This window comes from Brachyhypopomus gauderio, unplaced genomic scaffold, assembly GCF_052324685.1.
Source record: "Brachyhypopomus gauderio isolate BG-103 unplaced genomic scaffold, BGAUD_0.2 sc177, whole genome shotgun sequence".
Taxonomy (NCBI): domain Eukaryota; kingdom Metazoa; phylum Chordata; class Actinopteri; order Gymnotiformes; family Hypopomidae; genus Brachyhypopomus; species Brachyhypopomus gauderio.
Window position 1 is genome coordinate 88,547 of NW_027506998.1, and position 20,015 is coordinate 108,561.

Genomic DNA, 20,015 nt, shown 5'->3' on the forward strand with positions numbered 1-20,015 from the left:
CATTACCATGGCAAAAACATGAATTCTCAAGCTGGGCCCCTCCAAAGCTTTCAGGTAGTCCATGTTAATGTGAGACCTGCTTTGCCTTGCAAATTATTAGCACAATGTCTGATAAACACAGCCTCAAATCATCAAATCATTTGTGCACGATTGCAGTATTTACTTTTGAATGGTCATTTTTGAGAACCTTGCCTCAAATATGGCAATATTTCTACAAATATGTCGAAGCAAAAGGTAGGAGAATCTTTAAGGCGACATCACCAAGTTGAGGGTATTCCTGCATCAGCCCTTGGTTTTTTAAGTAAATAAATTGATTTTAAGATGGATAACAAATAGCAAGACATGGCACACATGCACTTGGCAAGAGAACTAGAGTGAATGGCGCTACTGTGTGTATGTGAATGTTTTTATAGAAGAACAATCATGGGTTCAAAATACTACTGTTTTAATTGGTATTTGAATTGAATTTGAAATGAAACTGTGGCTGATTTAGCCGTGTTATACTAGTCCAACCATGCTTCTTTTTTACTGTGTGGTTAGACTGAGACTTGCGCTGTAGAAGTAGAATTGAAAATATTTTTTGTCTTTTTGGACATTAATAGCTTTTTCACTCCCCTTAGATGAAATTTAATGCCACTCTTCAAAAAAGAATGTAATTCAATACATTTAAAGACCTTAAAAATCTTTTATTTAAGCCTTTTAAAGGACCCGCCGAGACCCTGGTCTTGGTAATGATGGGCACCGAATTCCAGGCATCTTCCTGAGGTTGGGTGATGCGGCCTCCGGACGGGTGGGCCCCGTCGTGACCAACACGCCTGACTGGAGTCCTTCTTAGGCAGGAGCTGCTCAGGTACCTTGATCTGCTCCCTCTGCTCCTCCAAGTTTGCCTCTTTGTGGATCTCGACGATGGTCTTGGGGCCCTGGTCACCCCTCCGGGGCACCCAGTTATTCTACCATAGTTGGAAAGAGAGGAGCGCTTTCAAAATGCATTCAACACGGCAGCCACCTTGTCAGGATGGGCAATTAAGAAAAGCAAACCTGCAAAAGGAAAGCAGTCCAACCACCTCTGCATGACTAGCAATGAAACCTCCACACTCAAATACTGAAGCTGGTCAATGGCTGTTCTATAAACTATACTTGTACAGTAAGCATTCGAGTATAAATTAATGAAAGCAAGGAAACATTTGTAGAGACACTGAAGAAGTCCAACGGATGGGTGTGTAACACTTACCTGTCTGAGGTCCAGGACATCTTGCAGTTTGCAGCGGATCCTCAATGAGGTCTTCCTCGCGTTTATTATTTTACTTATGTAGCTGCAATAGTGGTCCATTTTGGGCTGATTAGTCAAAAACAAGACTCTCGTTAGCATGCTTGTGGCTACCGCCTGGTAAAAACTACCGCCAAGAGTTAACAGCCAGGTAGGAGGAACATAAGCGCATGATACCTTGGCCTTCTCGATGTCCTTGCCAATGGTGGAGAGTAGGATGCAGAGACACTCTAGTCTTTCCTCGCTGTGGCTCTTCTGGAGCAGCTTGACTATACAGTCATGCAATATAAGCTCCGACAGCATCTCCACCTTAAACAGCTCCCCGATAAACTTGATGTTACCGAGGGAACGGTGGCGGGCCTCGTCCTTCATGGCGTCCAGCTCCTCGATCAGGCGCTGACGCTCCTCATCCTGGCGGGAAATATCGGGGGGTTGGCGTTAACACGAGACGAGGCCCGGATATACGGCACATTTAACACAACTAAAACGACTGGACTTCACGCTAACAATACACATCCAATGATGTGCACTTGGAGGGAAGGTGCACTATCAAGATGGTGAGACTGTCGCACCTCTGATGCGGCTTCCAGCTCCTTCTGCTTGCGCTCGTTGCTGTCCTTGTCCTTCGCAAACTCCTTCTGGCAGCAATTGAGCAGCAGCCTTCCAAAATTCACTGTGCCTCCTGACTTATCAGAGGTGGGCACTTTCAGCTGGGTACCATGAAGAGCAAGCAACAAGCACAAGTGAATAAGAGGTTTTTTCATGACTAGCAACATTAACACATGTAGCCAGGGTGCAAATTTTGCTTTCTGACCTGTGTGCAAATTTAGGATAAGCTTGAAATATCACTGCTCAACACATACTACTTTAACTGCCATCACAGATAAGAAAAAGTTGCCTTTTGTTAATTTATGTACATTGGCATCAGTCAGACAGTCAGTCAGTCAGTCAGACGTACAGACAGACAGACAGACAGACAGACAGACAGACAGATAGATAGATAGATAGATAGATAGATAGATAGATAGATAGATAGATAGATAGATAGATAGATCGATAGATAGATCTCTTCAGACACACTAAATTATGCCCTTTCATTATTCTGTGTCCTTGGCCAGTAATTGCACAGCATGGACAGAGGACACAGATCAAAGCAGTTCATTCCTCCCTTTCTGACCAATCAGAAGTCTTGGGAGGGCAGTTGCTGTTTCTGAACACTTGGTGAAATGCATGCATTACAGTGTCCAGCTTTAACAATAAACAAAACATGAACAACCTCCTGAACTCCTCAGTCCCATTGGTGCAGTTTAGCTGCAGAAACACATGGGACAAGATAGAGGTCACATGTTGAACTGGCCATTCGCGCGTGGGCATGTGCACACTCACCATCATCAGGCAGCGACACAATTTAGCATAAGTCACGGAGAACTTGGGCTCAGAGATGGCCTTCTCGTATACAAGATCGACGACTCCCTTGAGCCGCTCCTCCGTGTCCATGCTCAGCTCCGTCAGCTGCTTCATCAGTGGCTGGAACATCTGTGGCGTGAGCTTGTTCAGGATGCTGCGCACACGTCGCAGCAGGTCCAGGGTCTTGGCCACCTCCAGGTTCTCCTCGTCAGCTTCAGCCTTGTGGGCGCGCACCTTCTTCATTGAGGGCCTCCACGCCTTCTCCGCCTTGTTCAGCTGGATGTCGTTGCTGAATGAGACACTGGTGATGATCTTGCGTGGACTTTTGCGCTGGCACTGTGAGGACCTCGAAACTGGAGGCTGGAGGGGGGGTGGGGGGTTAATCTTAATTAAGACAATCAGCTCAACTAAGTCCCCTATAATTCACACTAAGGGTGTAACCAACAGCTCCAAGTGAAACTAGCATAAACCAACAACACCAGCATGGCTAGTAAACAATCTAGACTCTAGAGCAAATCCCATGATGCTCTACAATGTAGAATGTCCATTTACATGTGCCTTTAAAGCAGGAGTGTCCAAAGTGTGGCACTCATCTCAAAAGACGAGATATGATATTGGGTTCACGATAACGAGACGAGACTTTTAAATATTTTTAAGAAAACTTCAAAGATGACAAATATATCTGGAAAAATAGTTTTGGCAAAGTCAAAAAATGCTAATTCAACAGGTTTCTCTCCTGTATGACAGAGTCTCTTAAGACTCATTAATGCAAACAGAGACTGTCCCAAAAACAATTTTTTCAAAAACAATAGAGTTGTATACATCCCCACTATATCTGCCTTAAATATTAGTAAGGATTGCGCTCTTTGTCTGAATTTCCTCCAACTCTGACATGACATTACCCCTTGTACATGTTCAACTATGGAAACTGGTCGAATAGCAATGGCAGCGACTGCAATTTTGGCTTTGGATAGACATTTGCCAAATGTAGATGTTTTCAGCTTTCGGCCCATCAGCAGAAGTAGCACATACCTCTGGCTCCAAAGGGGCCTCAACAGGCTCCTTCTCTGCTTGGGGCACTGCTTCCGATACCAATGGCGCATCCATACTCTCACCCATCTTGGGCTCAAGAGCAGGGATGTCTGCTGGAGGAAGGTCCGTCAGAGGAGGTGGCGGGGAGGCAGACGCTCCGAAATCGGAGTCTTGTCCAACAGGCACTGTGCTCAGTGGTGAGGCCAGTTGGAGACCCTGGGACAGGTTAGGCTCCGTTGTCAGTTTTGAAGGAACCACCAGCTCGGGCACCTTAGATGGAGGCGGGGGGGTTGAGGCAGCTGCTGGCATAGACACAGGTTTCCCATGATCATCTGAACAAGGTGCAATTTCAATTCGGTTTCCAAGTTAATAAAATACAAAAACATGATATAATAACATTAAGAAAACACACTTACCGGGTGGAATCACTACAGTAGCTGTAGGTGGCGTGCTTTCATCATCGGTCTGCACTGCGACCACAGTCTGAGGAAAAGAGTGGGGAACATTGTCAAATTTGGAGCAATTACAAACATTTTAACGTAATGCAAGCATATACATAGGCCTTTCGTATTGAGCTCAGCTGAATGGGTGTGGGCGTAGATGCGTTTCTTGCCCCGGACATAATCTCTTCCGTGACATCACATCCACCCTGTTTGGGGTCTGGTATTCTAATCTGTGGGACATGGTTTTTGGGAGTGAGACCAGGTTCAAGCAGGCAACCTTTCCAGCTCCTCACCTGCTGGCACTCTCTCCTGCGCTGTTGGGGCAGGGCATACTGAGGGGGTGGGGCCTGCTGCTGCAGGGCAGAGCTCAATATGATGGGCCCTGAAGACTGGTACTGGTCCTGCGTAGGGTAATACGGCACACCTGGAGGAAACAAGGCACAATCAGATAACACCTTAGGCTCCACCCCAATGTGGAGAGGGAAAGGAAGTCGTTTTTTCTCCTTCATTTACACTGGCCATTTAACATTTAACAAAATCTATGTTGAGTTAAGAGCCTCTCCTCACCGTACGCAGAGCTCCAGTCAGCATAGGTGCCGTAGTAGAAACCCATGGGCTCATTGGCTACAGGGAACTGCTGGGGCGGGGCATACTGAGGGGGTGGGGCCTGCTGCTGCAGGGCAGAGCTCAGTATGATGGGTGTAGTTGGCCCTGAAGAAAGGTACTGGGCCTGCGTAGGGTAATAATACGGCTCACCTGGAGGAGACAAGGCACAATCAGATAAAACCTTAGGCTCCACCCCATTTTTTTTCTCCTTCATTTACACTGGCCATTTAACATTTAACAAAATCTATGTTGAGTTAAGAGCCTCTCCTCACCGTACGCAGAGCTCCAGTCAAGATAGGTGCCATAGTAGAAACCCGTGGGCTCATTGGCTACAGGGAACTGCTGGGGCGGGGCATACTGAGGGGGTGGGGCCTGCTGCTGCAGGGCAGAGCTCAATATGATGGGTGTAGTTGGCCCTGAAGAAAGGTACTGGGCCTGCGTAGGGTAATAATACGGCTCACCTGGAGAAAACAAGGCACAATCAGATAACACCTTAGGCTCCACCCCATTTTTTTTCTCCTTCATTTACACTGGCCATTTAACATTTAACAAAATCTATGTTGAGTTAAGAGCCTCTCCTCACCGTATGCAGAGCTCCAGTCAAGATAGACCACAGGGAACTGCTGGGCCAAGGACACGTACTGAGGGTAGTACTACGACACACGCACACTAATCATTTCAGCTTGGAAAGGTAACAAGGTGTTTTTAAATTCACGTTGAACACTATCATTAGCATTACCTGTCCAGCTGGAAGGAAGTAGGCAGCGTCCTCGGAGATGGGGAACTGCAGCTGCTGTTGAGAGTTCATCATCTGCGAGTTCTGGTTTATTACTGAAATGTTTTAAAGTCAGAGGTTTTGCACTTAAATCAATTAACAGTGACCACGCTAAAATATGAATGACAGCACATTAATATGAACATATGGCACTAAACCACAAAATTGAAGAAATATACTCTCCATGTTACACTACAGAGAATTTGTTGAGTTAAAATAATGAGCCATCTTTTGCGCCCGAGCAGTCTCAAAACCCTGTAGACAGCTCCTCGTGAAAACGCATCACAGAAGCGCACATACACACAACTGTGCTGTGTGCACGCTTTTGACTGCAGATGTCACACTGGCTTTGATTTTATCGTCGTGGATTACCTCGTCTAATATTACAAACATGCAGTCTCTGACAGTTTCAGAATCAGTGAAGGGTCATTTTTTCTTTGCTAAATTTCATGACACTCGCAGTGAGGCGGCTGTGGCCTCTCTTGTGCTGTAAATGTCTTTAGTAATGTGGAACAGCTCCTGTTATAAGAAGCTAGCAGGCTCTGCACCTTAGTTGCCCTCTCCTCTGTCCCTTCAGGCAATGCTGTCCCAAAAGCTTGGTGTTTCTCAACATGGTGCCTCCAATTGTTATATTCTTTTAACACTGACAGGCTTTCATTGTAAATCAAGCATACCGGCTTAGAGTTCAATCTTTGAGGTAAACTAGACTTGCATTTCCTGAAGGAAATACTATAGGGCTTGAAAAGGTGTGCCCCCTCTGCTCCATCTGCCCCTCTGCTCTATCTGCCCCATTTGCCCCTCTCCCTCATCTGCCCCTCTGTTCCATTTGCCCCATTTGACCCTCTGCTCCATCGGCCCCCTCTACTCCATCTGCCCCATCAGCCCCTCTGCTCCATCTGCCCCATTTGCCCCTCTCCCTCATCTGCCCCATCTGCCCCTCTGCTCTGTCTGCCCCATTTGCCCCTCTCCCTCATCTGCCCCTCTGCTCTATCTGCCCCATTTGCCCATCTCCCTCATCTGCCCCTTTGCCCCATCTGCCCCTCTGCTCCATCTGCCCCTCTGCTCCATCTGCCCCTCTTCTCCATCTGCCCCATCTGCCCCTCTGTTCCATCTGCCCCTCTGCTCCATCTACCCCATCTGCATGTATGTATGTGTGTGTGTCTGTGTGGTGTATATGTGTGTGACTGTGTGTAGTGGGTATGAGAGATGCATGTGTGTGCGCGTGCGTGTGTGGGGGAGGGGGAGAGACATTCAAAAATAACTGACACTCTGTCTCTGCCACTCTGAGTGGAGAAGCCTTGTTTTATGTGATTTGCACCCTCCGATCAAACGGTCGTAGTTCGGGACCCATTTAACCTATCGCTTCACCGAAGAGATTGTGTGAGAGAGGACCCCTTGCTGATGATTTTGATATATTTTGGTGTGGTTTGACCCAAAAATGACTGATTTATGACAAGTTAAAAACACACAAAAATCTCAACAAAGCTGATTCTGATTCTGATATATTTATATGGGGGCCAATGGGGCAGTTTTCTGTGTCTAGTGCCAAACAAATGCTCATAACTCTAAAACTAATTCATCAAATGATTAGATATCTCGGCGTGCCAGAAAGGACAAGTTTCTCTCCCATTTAAAATTTAAATGGAGCTTCTAGGTCAAGGTGTAAGGATTTTACAGCAGTTTATCCAAGAACGTTTTGATCATTTTTTATGCCAGCTCACACTCTAACTGGCAGTGATGATTTGAAATTCTGAACATTCCACCATTCATTTTAATAGGGCCATTTTTCATTTTAAACTCAATTCTATTAAAATCTATAACTCTAATCGACTCCAAAAACGGATAGCACACCACACAGAGCCGAGACCTTCGAAACGCAGTTCGAACGGAGTCTGTACGTTAAGCGGTTCGGGCCGCATTAATTGCAGAAATTTGGAGAAAAGGAATAACAATATAGGGCTTTTCAAGCCCTATAATTAAAGTCAAAGGAACGTCAGAAATCCTTAGCGCTAAAAGTCCAAAAGACATACATACCTCTGCAGCAATCTGCGTAGCTGAAGTCTATATGCTGTGGTAAATAAATCTTGTAACTATGTCCAAGACCGCGTACTGCTCTCCTCTGTCTGTATACCGCAAATGACTCTCAGCACGAGTTTATATACAGTTGCCGCTTTGTGACATCATGCTAATAAAACAAGGGGTGCTATGGTAACGGATATAAAACAAGGGGGCTGTTTTATCAACCAATCATATTTCGAATTAGAATGGTGGGGGCTTGTCCAATGGTCTCAGGGTATTCTCACTGGCAGTGTTGTCAACTTAACGACTTTGTCGCTATATTTAGCAATTTTTCAGACCCTCTAGAGACTTTTTGTAGTAAAAAGCGACTAGCGACAAATCTAGCGACTTTTGGAGACTCTGAACACACACGCTCTTCAGTTGCTGTCCTCTGGGGCGGGTGCTGCCGTGAGCCCCGCCCCACAACACTCAGTGCAGTCTCCACGTCCACACTGCAAATGAACTGCGCATGCCCAAAGCTGCCGCTGACGCCCCGCCCCGTATTTACAGAGCGGGATGTAAATATAAATGCTTTAGTCTTCAGTGAGACACGAAAAGAAATCACTGCATTTAACTCACCCAGTCTCAGCCATTCTTCACCTCATTCAATCCTGCTAACTGCTACTCTTATACTAACATTTAACAACACAGCAAAAAATCGTTGTAATTTACGTAAAAATTATTTATACAAAACATTAAAGCCATGTTCTTTTGAGAAGTGACTGCCTATTTCAAAGGCAACAGATGTTGTTCATTTGTAGTTCTAACATATTTAGGGTGTTTTTTTACTCATTTTCTCTCCCAACGTTATTCCTTTACAACTTCAAAAACATGTATTATGCAAATTAAGTGGTGACGTCATTTAGCGACTTCTAGCAACTTTAAGGACAACCAATAGCTACTTTCCTTACTGAGGAGTTGGCAACACTGCTCGCTGGTCCTCGTGCGTAGTGGTTGCTGTCTCGTGAGCTTTTAGCTCGTGTGCTAGCTAGTTAGCAGCTGCTAGCCAGCACTAGCGTGAGGTTTTACAAGCGGAAAGCATGGAATCGCAGGATAACAACCATTTTCAAGACGGCCATTCAACGAAAAAGTGGATATTATGAGAAAAGGCTGACCAAAACCTCATCTTCAGATTGTAACACAAGGTGGTAAAGGGTACGTTAATGACAACAGTGTTGTGGACGCATTTTTAATACTATGCTCATGTTTTCATTTGGCTGTGTCTAGTGGAGGCCATGGCCAGTAAGTACGCTTCACCAAGATGTGTGTGTGTGTGTGTGTGTGTGTGTGTGTGTGTGTGTGTGTGTGTGTGTGTGTTTGTGAGTGTGTGTGTGTGTGTGTGTGTGTGTGTGAGTGTGTGTGTGTGAGTGTGTGTGTGTGTGTGTGTGTGTGTGTGTGTGTGTGTGTGTGTGTGTGTGTGTGTGTGTGTGTGTGTGTGTGTGTGAAAATAAATCTAAACTGAATGCATTGTGAGATAGATAACCAGTGTAACGTAGCAGACATACTAAAGTGAGCAGACCAGTTTGTTTTGGTTTGCCAAACAAAGTTTTGAGTTTCAGGAGAAAGAGAGTTATCAAGATATAATAACTTAATATAATCAAGATTGGACATGATTAAGCATGAACCAGAGCGTCAGTGTGGTGGTGGCTGGCTATGAGCCCAAGTCTAGCAATATAGCAGGGGTAGAAGAAGATCGTGGCACCATGAAGTCTGGAAATTATGAACTTAGGACCAGTGACTAGAACCACAGTTTTGTAAGGATAGTCAGGTAATTAATGCTCATCTACATTTTAAGATCTTGAATATAGGAGAGCATAGCAAGGGGTGCTAGGGTAGTGGTCATCAGCATAACAGTGGACGTGAAGACCATATTTATGACTAATTTGACCAAGGTGTAACATATAGATAATTACATGGAAATGGCCAAAAACTGATCCCTGGGGTGCTCCTTGATTAACATTAACATTGTGAGATTTATGAACAGGAAGTGAACATGACATGTGCAGTGTTTCTAATGACTAAGAATAAACAAAACTCTTGAGGAAAAGGAGGAATTTAATGAATAAGGTGCACAAAAAAACCCGTGACATGATCCGAATTAAGGAAACAATAACCAGCAGTACTGGTACAAAGACAAGCTATATATAGATGAACAAATGGCCCTCAGGTGCTGGGGATTATAATGGTCCCCACCCACCTGAGGCACAAACACAATGCAACAGCAACAGAACAACATAAACTACTGCCGCTGTGGACGGAGGCAGCAGGCAGGGGGCCCCCGTATCATGACAGTACAATCAGTGTCAGCATGAATTAATGTCTCTAAGTAAAACCATTGCTAGACATATAGGACTGGTCAAAGTGAGGGGTCCACTGAATTCTGACAAGAAATCTGAAGAAGTTTCCAACTGAAGATTTCTTACTGTTCCCCAAAACAATCAGCCTCAGCGCCACTAAAAAATGTAGAGTTGTACAGCTTAACTTCTGAGTGTGTGTATGTGGGTGTTAGTGTTTGGTTGTGTTTATGTAGAAGTGACATTTAGTATGTGGTGTGTATGTGTGTGTTGTAGTGCATGGGGGGAGTTGTTCTCCTTCTCTCTGCAGGTTATCTAGCTGCAACACAGGAAGGCTGTGAGTTACTGACTTACTGTTTTTTCATACATGCATACACACAATCTCTCTCTGTTTTTCTCTCTCTCTCTCTCACTCACTCACACACACAAAGACACACAATGTTTCACTCAATTTTCTCTCAGTCTTAGTAGTTCAAAGTATCTTTATTGGTATGAAATGAATACAAGTGTCAAAGCACCATAAAAATGTTAAGAGCATGAGAGATAACTAAAGTAAAGGATAACTAAAGTAACGGATTTGGCAAATATGCAAAAGTATATGTATACATATGCTTTATATATGTGCTTATAAATACACACTTTAAAATAGTGTGTGTCTCTCTTTCACATACACACAAATAATTGCTATTACCCTTTTTCTATCTCTGAAACACCCATATTATCAGTGTATTTATCAGAACACATACACATTAATCACTTACACACACTCCCTTCTTTCTCACTCTCTATTTATACACACACACGTGCACACACACATCGCAGCATCCCTCTCTAATAAACACACACACACAGCATATGTGTTTGGGGTGATTAGACTGGTGCAGCTTCATTTCTGAGAGTGTGTATTCTGAAATGTGAAAGACCTTGTGTGTGAGATGCATTTGTTATGTGCAGCTGTAGGTGTGTTTTATCTCCTTCTGTCTGCAGGCCGTCTGACTGCAATATTTCAGAGGATGGCTGCGCTGCTCTGTCTTCAGCTCTGACGTCAAACCCTTCATCACACTTGAGAGAGCTGAATCTGACCCACAATAAACTATTCGACTCAGGAGTGAAGCAGCTCTCTGCTTTACTGAAGGATCTACACTGTAAACTGGAGAAACTAGAGTGAGTTACTGACACACACAAACATACACACACAGACTGTGGGTAGACGAGCGTAGGAGGCAGACACAATTACTGAGAGAAGTTGGGTTTATTAGCAACTGTGGGAGAAACCCAAACTGGGTTTAGACACACAAGGTGGTCAGGGCATGAAGAAACAGAGGGACTGAACAGGTGCAGGGACTGAACGGAATCAAAATACTAACACACAGGGAAAACCGAGTAACTGCCTTAACAAGACTAGAGTGGGGCACAAGTAATGAAGCACAATCAGGGATACAATAGACCAGGAATACAGACTGGGATTAGTAACAACAACAAATACAGACCAGGAATAGTAACAACAACAAATACAGACCGGGAATAGTAACAAAAACGAGTACACACTAGGAATAGTAACAAGTTATTTCAGGGCTAGAACCATGGGGTAAGAAGAGTTACAAACAGGGATATAAGTACAATGAGGAACTAAACAAGATACAGGTTGTAAAAGTTTTGTTTCTCAGTAGAAAGCCCTTTTCTTGTGTTCAGCAAATGAGCGGAGGGTCATGGAGGAACACCACTATAAATCCTTAATAGATAGTAACACGCTGCAGAGAAGTGTGTGGCTGAGAGCTCTCGGAACAAATGAGGAACAAACTACTCTTAAAGAAGAGAGGTTTATTCACACAGGCCAGCTGTACCCAAATGTTCAAAAATGAGAGGGCGCTCCCCTCATTCATACATACACAGACCAGCCCTGTGCATGCAAGCAACAGGGTGGGCTCAAGAAGGCTAGTCTAACAAAGGTGATATATTCTACCATATATGGAAGCAAATGCATTGTTCTTGATAAGCCTGTGTGGAGGGGAAACATGATTCATACGTGTGCATCAAGCGCAGCACCTTGAGGAGAAATGCTGAGCCAGTTCTTGGTACACACACTCAGAACGCACAGGAGGAGGGAAAAGGTGTGAAAGGGGGGGGGGGGTGTGAAGCGAGGGGAGAGAGGTGTGAAAAGGGTGTCAGGGGTCACAGATGGCGCATTTCCACTAGGGCCTGCTTGAAGCGGTACAGTTCGATACGGATCGATTCGCAACGGAACGGTACGGTCGCGTTGCGTTTCCATTACAATGGTGGACCACCACAATGTGGGTGGAGTCGCTGTTGGCGCGCGGGTTGTAGTGTCGTGACATCATTTGTATGCGACCGGTCACCGGTCGATGCCCCTTAACACATACCATTATTGTATCTTATTTATCTTTATCTTCATTATTGTATGTGGTTACTCTAATTATTGGTAATAATTTGGTATTACTCAAACAGGCTGAACACACCCTGCATAAAAAGCATCAGTCATACAATCAAATGAAATCAAAATTTATTATGAAATATAGATATTTAAAGTACAAAATATGTAAATAATATAGTTATAGTTAAAAAAGTGCAAAAAGCAAATTACCAAAAAATAACGTATAGCTTTATATGAAATAAATATTTATTGTACTACAAGCAACATTTTGTGTGCTTTTACTGGCGTCTGTCTCGCATGGTGTTCACAAGTTCGCCAAGCACCCCAAGGAAAGCCCAGTTGAAGGAAACATTTTCTGCCAACTCCGCTCTCCTCAGCTCGGCTTCTTGTTCCCGGGCCTCGCTACAATCACGGCTCGACAATCAATGCTCGTGCATCCGCACATCCTGTGCCTGCATCTCCAGAAGATGTGCGCCGATATCCAAGTCCGTCTGGGTCCTTTTTCGCTTGCCTTGACAAAAAAGAGGGTAATGGGAGTTGATTAGTAAAACTGAAATGCACTCGGTACTCATGCTACTCCGGTGCTTCACATGTTTTTTGTGTTCCTCACCTGTATTGGGCCGCCGGACAGGCGTTTGAGATCCAGCCGGTGTAGAGACCGCTGGTTCCGTGTATGACACGGATGATGCGGGGGAGGCGGGAGGTTCCAAAGAGGCGCTCGCCTCGTCAGTGGAAGGGGAATCTTGAACGTAAAAAAGAAACAAATATTAAACACAAGCATTCCCGTGAAAGCAACAACAATATATCGTAACTGCACAAAATGTGTAGCACGTCATCGCTGCTCATGCTTTGTTTATGGCTACAGCTAACTAGCAACTAGCAAGGCTCCACGCTGTGGCTAAGAGCTAGCTATTGTACAGTAGTGACTGTGGTGGTAACATTAACTTCAAACACAGCTCTAAATTCCTGCGTTTACAATAGATGCGTTCATATTACGTTCATATTACATCTTTTACGAGCCTAGTAAAACTGTGAAATCACAATACACTCACCATTCTCCGTGGCCTCCAGCACCGACATTGCCGTGTCCAGCACGTTTTCTCTTCCGTTACTGGCTGGCCGGTGACCGTATATGGCATCCATTTGCTGGAACCATTTCCAGTCTTTGCGGTTTGCTCCGCTGCGTCCGCTATGGTCCTTCACCGCCCGGTAATCGCTTTTGGGTTTTAAAAATGGCTGAGGAGTCGATAGCGGAGGAATCGCTCTCCTGTGACGCAACCTGTGACGACACTCCCTGGCCAATCAGTGTCATGCTGTTCCTCCACGTCACAGAACTGTACCGCTTTGGAACGGTTAGAACCTCGAGCGAGTAGGTACAAAAAAAGTACCTGAAGGTACCGGCAAACTGGTACCTGGTACTAATGCTAACACTCACAAACCGTCGCGAATCGAACCGTACCGCGCCAAGCAGGCCCTAGTGGAAATGCGCCAAGAGAGCATTAGGGGACATAATGTTCAGAGTTACAGCAGACAGAGGAAGATAAATTATTCCTTCAATCCCCTCTTTTGTGATTAAAATGCAATAAGATCACAACACTTTTATTCATTCATCAAATACAAAGACAAAGCCGGTCCCCTCTTAAGGTTCAACGTTCTGCTACGGTTTCAGGAGCAGATGCTGCATGTCATGAGGGCGAGCTTTTGTCAGGGCATCGGCCATAGCCCACATCCGATTCATCAACACATGTTGTCACAAAGCACATTTACAAATCAGATCCCTGATGATCAAGCTAGGGGTGACAGTGTCAAGGAAAATCAACTTAGGTGGGGATTAAGAAGAAACCATGAGAAGAACAAGACTCAAAAATTCATCCTCCATTGTCTGGCCCAGCAGGTTGTACCAGTGCCAGTGATTAGCATGTGGCTCTGGCAGGCGTATCTATTGCAGCACAACTAAAAGGAGGGACCTGGAGGTGACAACAGTCATGAGGGCTCACTGAGCTTCTGCATGCAACTCAAATCTTCATCACAATCTACACTGAACACGTGACGTGGCCGTATAACAGCATCAACATCTCAGATTACCAGAAGACTATACGAATGGATGGCCACGTTGTACACCTTCATTTGCAGTAAATTAACTGAAGGATTGATTAAATAGGTGATTCCTAAGCCTCAGATTAAAGATTGGAAATTGGAAACTGAATCTGGAAAACTCTTCCATAACATCAGTTTTTCTCCAGCCCTTTTGATCTCTCACATTTTTACTGTATTAGTCACACACACACAGTCACACACACACACACACACACACATACATACATACACAAATTAATACTGTATTAATCAGATGCACAGACACACACATTATTACTTTATTAGCCAGATACACAGACACACATTACTGTATTAGTACATTATTACTGTATGTACATTATTACTGCTTCTGTGTGATACAGTAATAATGATACAGTAATACTGTAATGATACAGTATTACTGTATCATTATTACTGTATCACACAGAAGCTCTCTTTATATAAACATAATCTCTCTATATAAATAACATTTGTTGTGGGAGTTGAGTTAATAGTGTTGGAACTTTATTCCAAGTAAGTTTGTGTGTGTGTCGGAGAGACATTTTGTGTGCATGCATGCATAGGTGTGTGTGTGTGTGTGTGAGTGTGTGTGTGTGTGTGTGTGAGTGTGTGTGTGTGTGTGTGTGTTTTGTGTGTTGAGCTGTAAGTGTGAGTCTTCTTTCTTTCAGATTGTATAACTGCAGTATTACACAGGAAGGTTGTGCTGCTCTAGCTTCAGCTCTGAGGTCAAATCCCTCATCATACCTGAGAGAGATGAATCTGAACCACAACAAACCAGGAGACTCAGGAGTTATGCAGCTGTCTGCTCTACTGGAAGATCCATTATGTAAACTGGAGAAACTAGAGTGAGATACTGACACACACACACACACACACACACACACACACACACACACACACACACACACACACAGGAGTTTATCTCCTTCTCTCTGCAGTCTAACTAGCTGACGTATTCTGTTCTAACTTGCTGCTCTAACTTGAGCTCTAAGGTCAAGTCCCTCGTCACACCTTAGAGGGCTTAATCTGGATTACAATAAACCAGGAGACTCGGGAGTAAAGCAGTTCTTTGCTCTATTGGAGGATCCATAATGTAAACTGCAGAAACTAAAGTGAGTTACTGATGTACTAGCTTTTTATGCACACACATGTCTATGCAGACACACACACACACACACACACACACACACACACACACACACACATATTTACAGTCTATATCTGTCTTTTTCTCTCACGCACAGTATAGCATTTTCTATTATATATTTCTCTCAAGATCTTTCACTATCACTGTAACTGTAACTCTGTATCTTTGTCACATCGACATCCTGCGTCACACACACACTTACTCTCACACAAACATTATCACTCTTTCTCTGTCCCTTTTGAATTCTCTTTCTGTCACACACACACACACACACACACACACACACACACACACGCGTGCGCGCGCATGCTCTCATGCGCACACACACACAGAAAATAAAGTAGTTTGGGGTGGTTAGTAAAGATTTATGTACATGTCATTCTGATTAGCAGAAGGACTTTGAATAGTGTGATTCAGTATGTATTCATGTACTTTTGTATGTGTGTTTATTGTAACCTGCATCAGAGCAATGTGCAGAGACGGAAAGCACTATGTTATCTGTCATTCCTCTGCTGACCCATCAGCTGTTTCTGTGTACAACTGATGCGTCAGTTTTTTCTATCACACACACACACACACACACACACACACACACACACACACACACACAAACACACACAACACACACACACACACACACACACACACACACACACACAAACATTAAAGTAGTTTGGGGTGTTTGTGTGTGTGTGTGTGTGTGTGTGTGTGTGTGTGTGTGTGTGTGTGTGTGTGTGTGTGTGTGTGTGTGTGTGTGTGTGTGTGATGTATCAGTTGTACACAGAAACAGCTGATGGATCTGCAGAGCAATGACAGGCAGATAACAGTGCTTTTCAGATTTTGGTTTTCCAGCCAAGGGGTCATTTACATGGAGCAATTAAGAATGCTAAGGGAGAGACTGGCTGAAGGGGACAAACAAGTATACAGGAAAGGTGGACGTAGGTTTTGGGCTAACTGGAAGGCAGTTGGAATGTGGCAGGAAGAAGCAGGTAAGAGAATCAGACAGGCAGGTCCGTCTCAACCATCTCAGTGCTTGAAGTTGCAGGATGATCCCGACCTGGATGCTGTGCCCTCGAGACCGCAGGAGGATGTGAGAATTGCAGCCTCATTCTTTGTAATGCTTTGTAATGTAACTATAGTAAAGTGTAACTAGTGTAACCATATATGCTGACTGTGCAAGTGTACTAGCAAATCTGCCATAAGATTTAGTTTTCTGATACATTTTTGTGTTTGTATTCTCTCTCTCTCTCTCTCTCTCTCTCTCTCTGCAGCTGGTCACTCAAAGAGCATTGAAGACATGGACATGAACGTGGTGTGGCTGTGTTTTCAGTGTGAGCTGGAGCGTGAGGATGGGGACAGAGTCTAGCTCAGTCCCCTCGTGTCCAACCCTACATAAGACAAGAGTATGGCGTTTCACCATGTTACTACACAAACATACTTCAGATCTCAGATATCAGCTTTAAAATACTAAGATGTTGTGTATGTGTGTGTGTGTGTTTGTGTGTGGGTGCATGTGTGTAGAAGCTACAACGACTGCAGAACTGAAGATCAGCAGGCTAAATGTTGTTCAAGGTCCCTGTACAGGAAAGACTGAGGTCTATGTGCTCTGTGACAAGGTGTAAAAAGGTGAGTTCAAATGCCACACTAGGAAACAACCGTAACACCAACACACAATGTCTCCACCAGCAACACCCTGCACAGCTCGCTCGCTCCCCTGTCGTCTTGTGTTTAATGTGGGGGGGCGACTGCGAACCCGAGCGGCGCGTCACTGTCTTACCGAGCGCGCACGTGCGGGTCCCGTTCCGTTCGTTGTTTATACACCGTTTTGTTTGTCTAGTCTTTGCGTGTGTGTTGTGTCCTAGCGTGTTGTCAACTGTTTGTGTGTAATTCCACGCATGCTCCTCCCCTTAACACTAGGAACCCGACGGCCGCGAAAATTTTCGCAAGGCTTAGTAAGGTCCATGTAGCCCACTCCCCTGCTGTGAAGAGATTAACGCCCATTGTCTTGGTAATGCGGTGGAAGCGTCTCACCCCCAGCTCATACGCCTGCCAAAGCACAAGCGGCTCACCTCCAAGCTCATACAAAGCACCAAACGTGATACTTCACGAAAAACTTGGTTACAAACAAGCAGACTGTATATGTTACCGATCCTACAACAAACAGCGGAAATTTTGTAGACTCGTGTTTCAAAAGGTACAATTCAAGCGCACGTAGAGACGACAGTTTCTCAAATGAGTCCCGTCAAACAATAAAAATAAATAAAATTGTTTGAACCTCTTTGTATATTGTTTGAAGCTCTTTGTATATTTACTACACTATATAATATTTGTTACACTTTCTGTTTCCGCGTTTGAAAAGCTAAGAAATTATATGGCGCAATTATATATATGGCTGATAAATGTTGTGATCTAAACAGCAGACTGGAAAAGGAGAGGAAAAGACAGGAAGAACAAATTCATGTGCTGTAAAACAACTTTATTTTGATCAAACATGGATGTCTATTCCGGGTTTCTTGAAGTGGAATGTCAAGAAAGTTGAGGGTGTCTTGAAGTTGAGGGTGTACTCGCCAGATGCACTTGCCGCATGCAACACACGCGTTGATGCTGTGGAGAACAATTCAAGGTACACCTTACATTTTGAATAAAATCTTTCAGAAGACAAAAACACGTAACATATGTGGTGTTACGTATGTAGGCCTACTTATCAACGTACCTTCATGTAGTTGTAGCCAACAGTTGCTACACAGCCAGGGTGTACTCGCCGCATGCAACGGGCCACCGGCGTGTTCCTGCGCGCACTGTGTATGCACGCACCTTCATGATGTCTGTCAACGGCGCACTGCAAAGAACAAAGTACATGTTATATTTTGAACGAATTTATTCATGTGTACCAGCCAGGGACCCTCTTTCTTACATTTGCGGCAGGTTCATCGTTCATCGCTGCCAAGGTCAACGGGCCACCGGCGTGTTCCTGCGCGCACTGTGTATGCATGCACAGAAGTACATGTTATATTTAGAACGAATTCATTCATGTATAGATTGATTCTGTGAAAATATCACAGGCATGGGTCATAACAGAACGGGAATCCAATTCCAGCAACCATGAGAAAAATAACCAGCAACCACGACGAGAAATAAACAGAGGACTAACACGGAAACAGACATGAAATGGCAGGAGATGCGGGGCAGACCGTGACACCGGGTTTCATGATGTGCGACTGTGGAACAGAAAGAGAAGAGATTTTTGGTTATGTTCAAATAATAGTGTGTGTGTATATATATGTGTGTGTGATTGGTTGTCTGTAACGTACAGTGGCGGACTTAGCAATTTGGAGGCTCAAGGCGAATTTAGCTAGGGGGCCCATCAACATTAATATGCGAGAAATAAGTTCAGGTTCACACTACAAGATTTTAGGCTGGTTTTTCAGTCGCCGACTGTTTTTGTAGATCGCCGACAGAAACTGTGGTCGGACGCAAATCGGGGATCATTCGGCGCTCGCTCAGTCGTGTAGTGTGAACTGCTGAAAGACGCTCGCCGAGCCGTCGCCGAGTGGCCGCCAACTCATCGCAGACGACCGGCAGATATCTAGCATGTTTAATATCTAGCATGTTTCATATCTAGCCCAGTCGGCGACTGTGAGTCAACAGCAGCGTCTAGCTTCATACAACTTTACTACAAGACTGTGTTTAAGTTATTGTGACAGCACTGGAGAAATAGTGCGATTGACTATATCTATGTTCACTGCAACGGAGAGATGAAATAATTCTGGCAATTTGGGACTATGGAGTGGTTAAACGGTAAAAAAAATAATAATAACGAAAATGTGGAGTACATGTACGTTGTTTTTATTTTCTTCGTGGTGTTGCTGGTTCTCGCGAGTGTTTCATTTTCGTGTTCTCGTGTTTTTGGACGGCAGCCAGATGAGTCGGCGATTCCCCAGTCGTTTAATTTGTGAGCCCACGTCACCGATCAGTCATGTAGTGTGAAAGCCACAACAACTGAAAGACTTGCGATTACAGCACAACCAGTCGTGTAGTGCGAACGGCACAAAAACCTGATGACTGAAAAGTCGTGTAGTGTGAACCTGGCTTTAGCTAGACAAGGGGGCCCTACAGTGGGAGGGGCCCAAGGCAATTGCCTAGCAACGCCTCTATGCAAAGACCGCCTCTGGTAACGTAGCTGTGTTAACAATTGTAAAGCGCCTTGGGTATTTAGATAAGGCGCTATATAAATTGAAACATTCATTCATTCATATATATATAAATATACTTATCGACGTACCTTCATGTAGTTTTAGGTACACAGTTGCCACACAGCCAGGGACACTCTGCCCTACACTTGCGACAGGTGTACTTGCCGCATGCAGCGCACGGGGTTATGCTGTGGTTCCGGTTGCAGTTTGTCTGCACCTGACACGTAGTCTTCTTAGATCGAAGGCACAGCGAACATTGCCGACCAACAGTCCGACATCGCTCCAACTGGACAGAGGACTGCTC

The 20,015-nt window shown here is 44.5% G+C and overlaps 2 protein-coding genes and 1 long non-coding RNA gene across 3 annotated transcripts; 2 read left to right on the forward strand and 1 right to left on the reverse strand.

The window, feature by feature from the left end:
* Positions 1–699: 699 nt before the first annotated feature.
* LOC143501905 (eukaryotic translation initiation factor 4 gamma 1-like) lies at positions 700–4,673 on the reverse strand. The gene is made up of 7 exons (XM_076995064.1): positions 4,443–4,673; positions 4,123–4,189; positions 3,707–4,008; positions 2,654–3,034; positions 1,840–1,977; positions 1,497–1,678; positions 700–724 (listed from the first exon to the last, which is right to left on the reverse strand). Exons 1-7 carry the CDS (start codon positions 4,656–4,658, stop codon positions 700–702), a joined length of 1,311 nt encoding a protein of 436 aa, XP_076851179.1. The 5' UTR covers positions 4,659–4,673.
* A 5,700-nt stretch (positions 4,674–10,373) lies between these two features.
* On the forward strand, positions 10,374–15,248 carry LOC143501904 (ribonuclease inhibitor-like). Its single transcript, XM_076995062.1, has 2 exons — positions 10,374–11,046; positions 15,040–15,248. Exons 1-2 carry the CDS (start codon positions 10,829–10,831, stop codon positions 15,218–15,220), a joined length of 399 nt encoding a protein of 132 aa, XP_076851177.1. The 5' UTR covers positions 10,374–10,828; the 3' UTR covers positions 15,221–15,248.
* Positions 15,249–16,294: 1,046 nt separating this feature from the next.
* LOC143501902 (uncharacterized) lies at positions 16,295–17,070 on the forward strand. Its single transcript, XR_013126991.1, has 3 exons — positions 16,295–16,608; positions 16,790–16,921; positions 17,040–17,070. It is a non-coding gene; the product is annotated as an uncharacterized LOC143501902 (long non-coding RNA).
* The last annotated feature ends 2,945 nt before the right edge of the window (positions 17,071–20,015 follow it).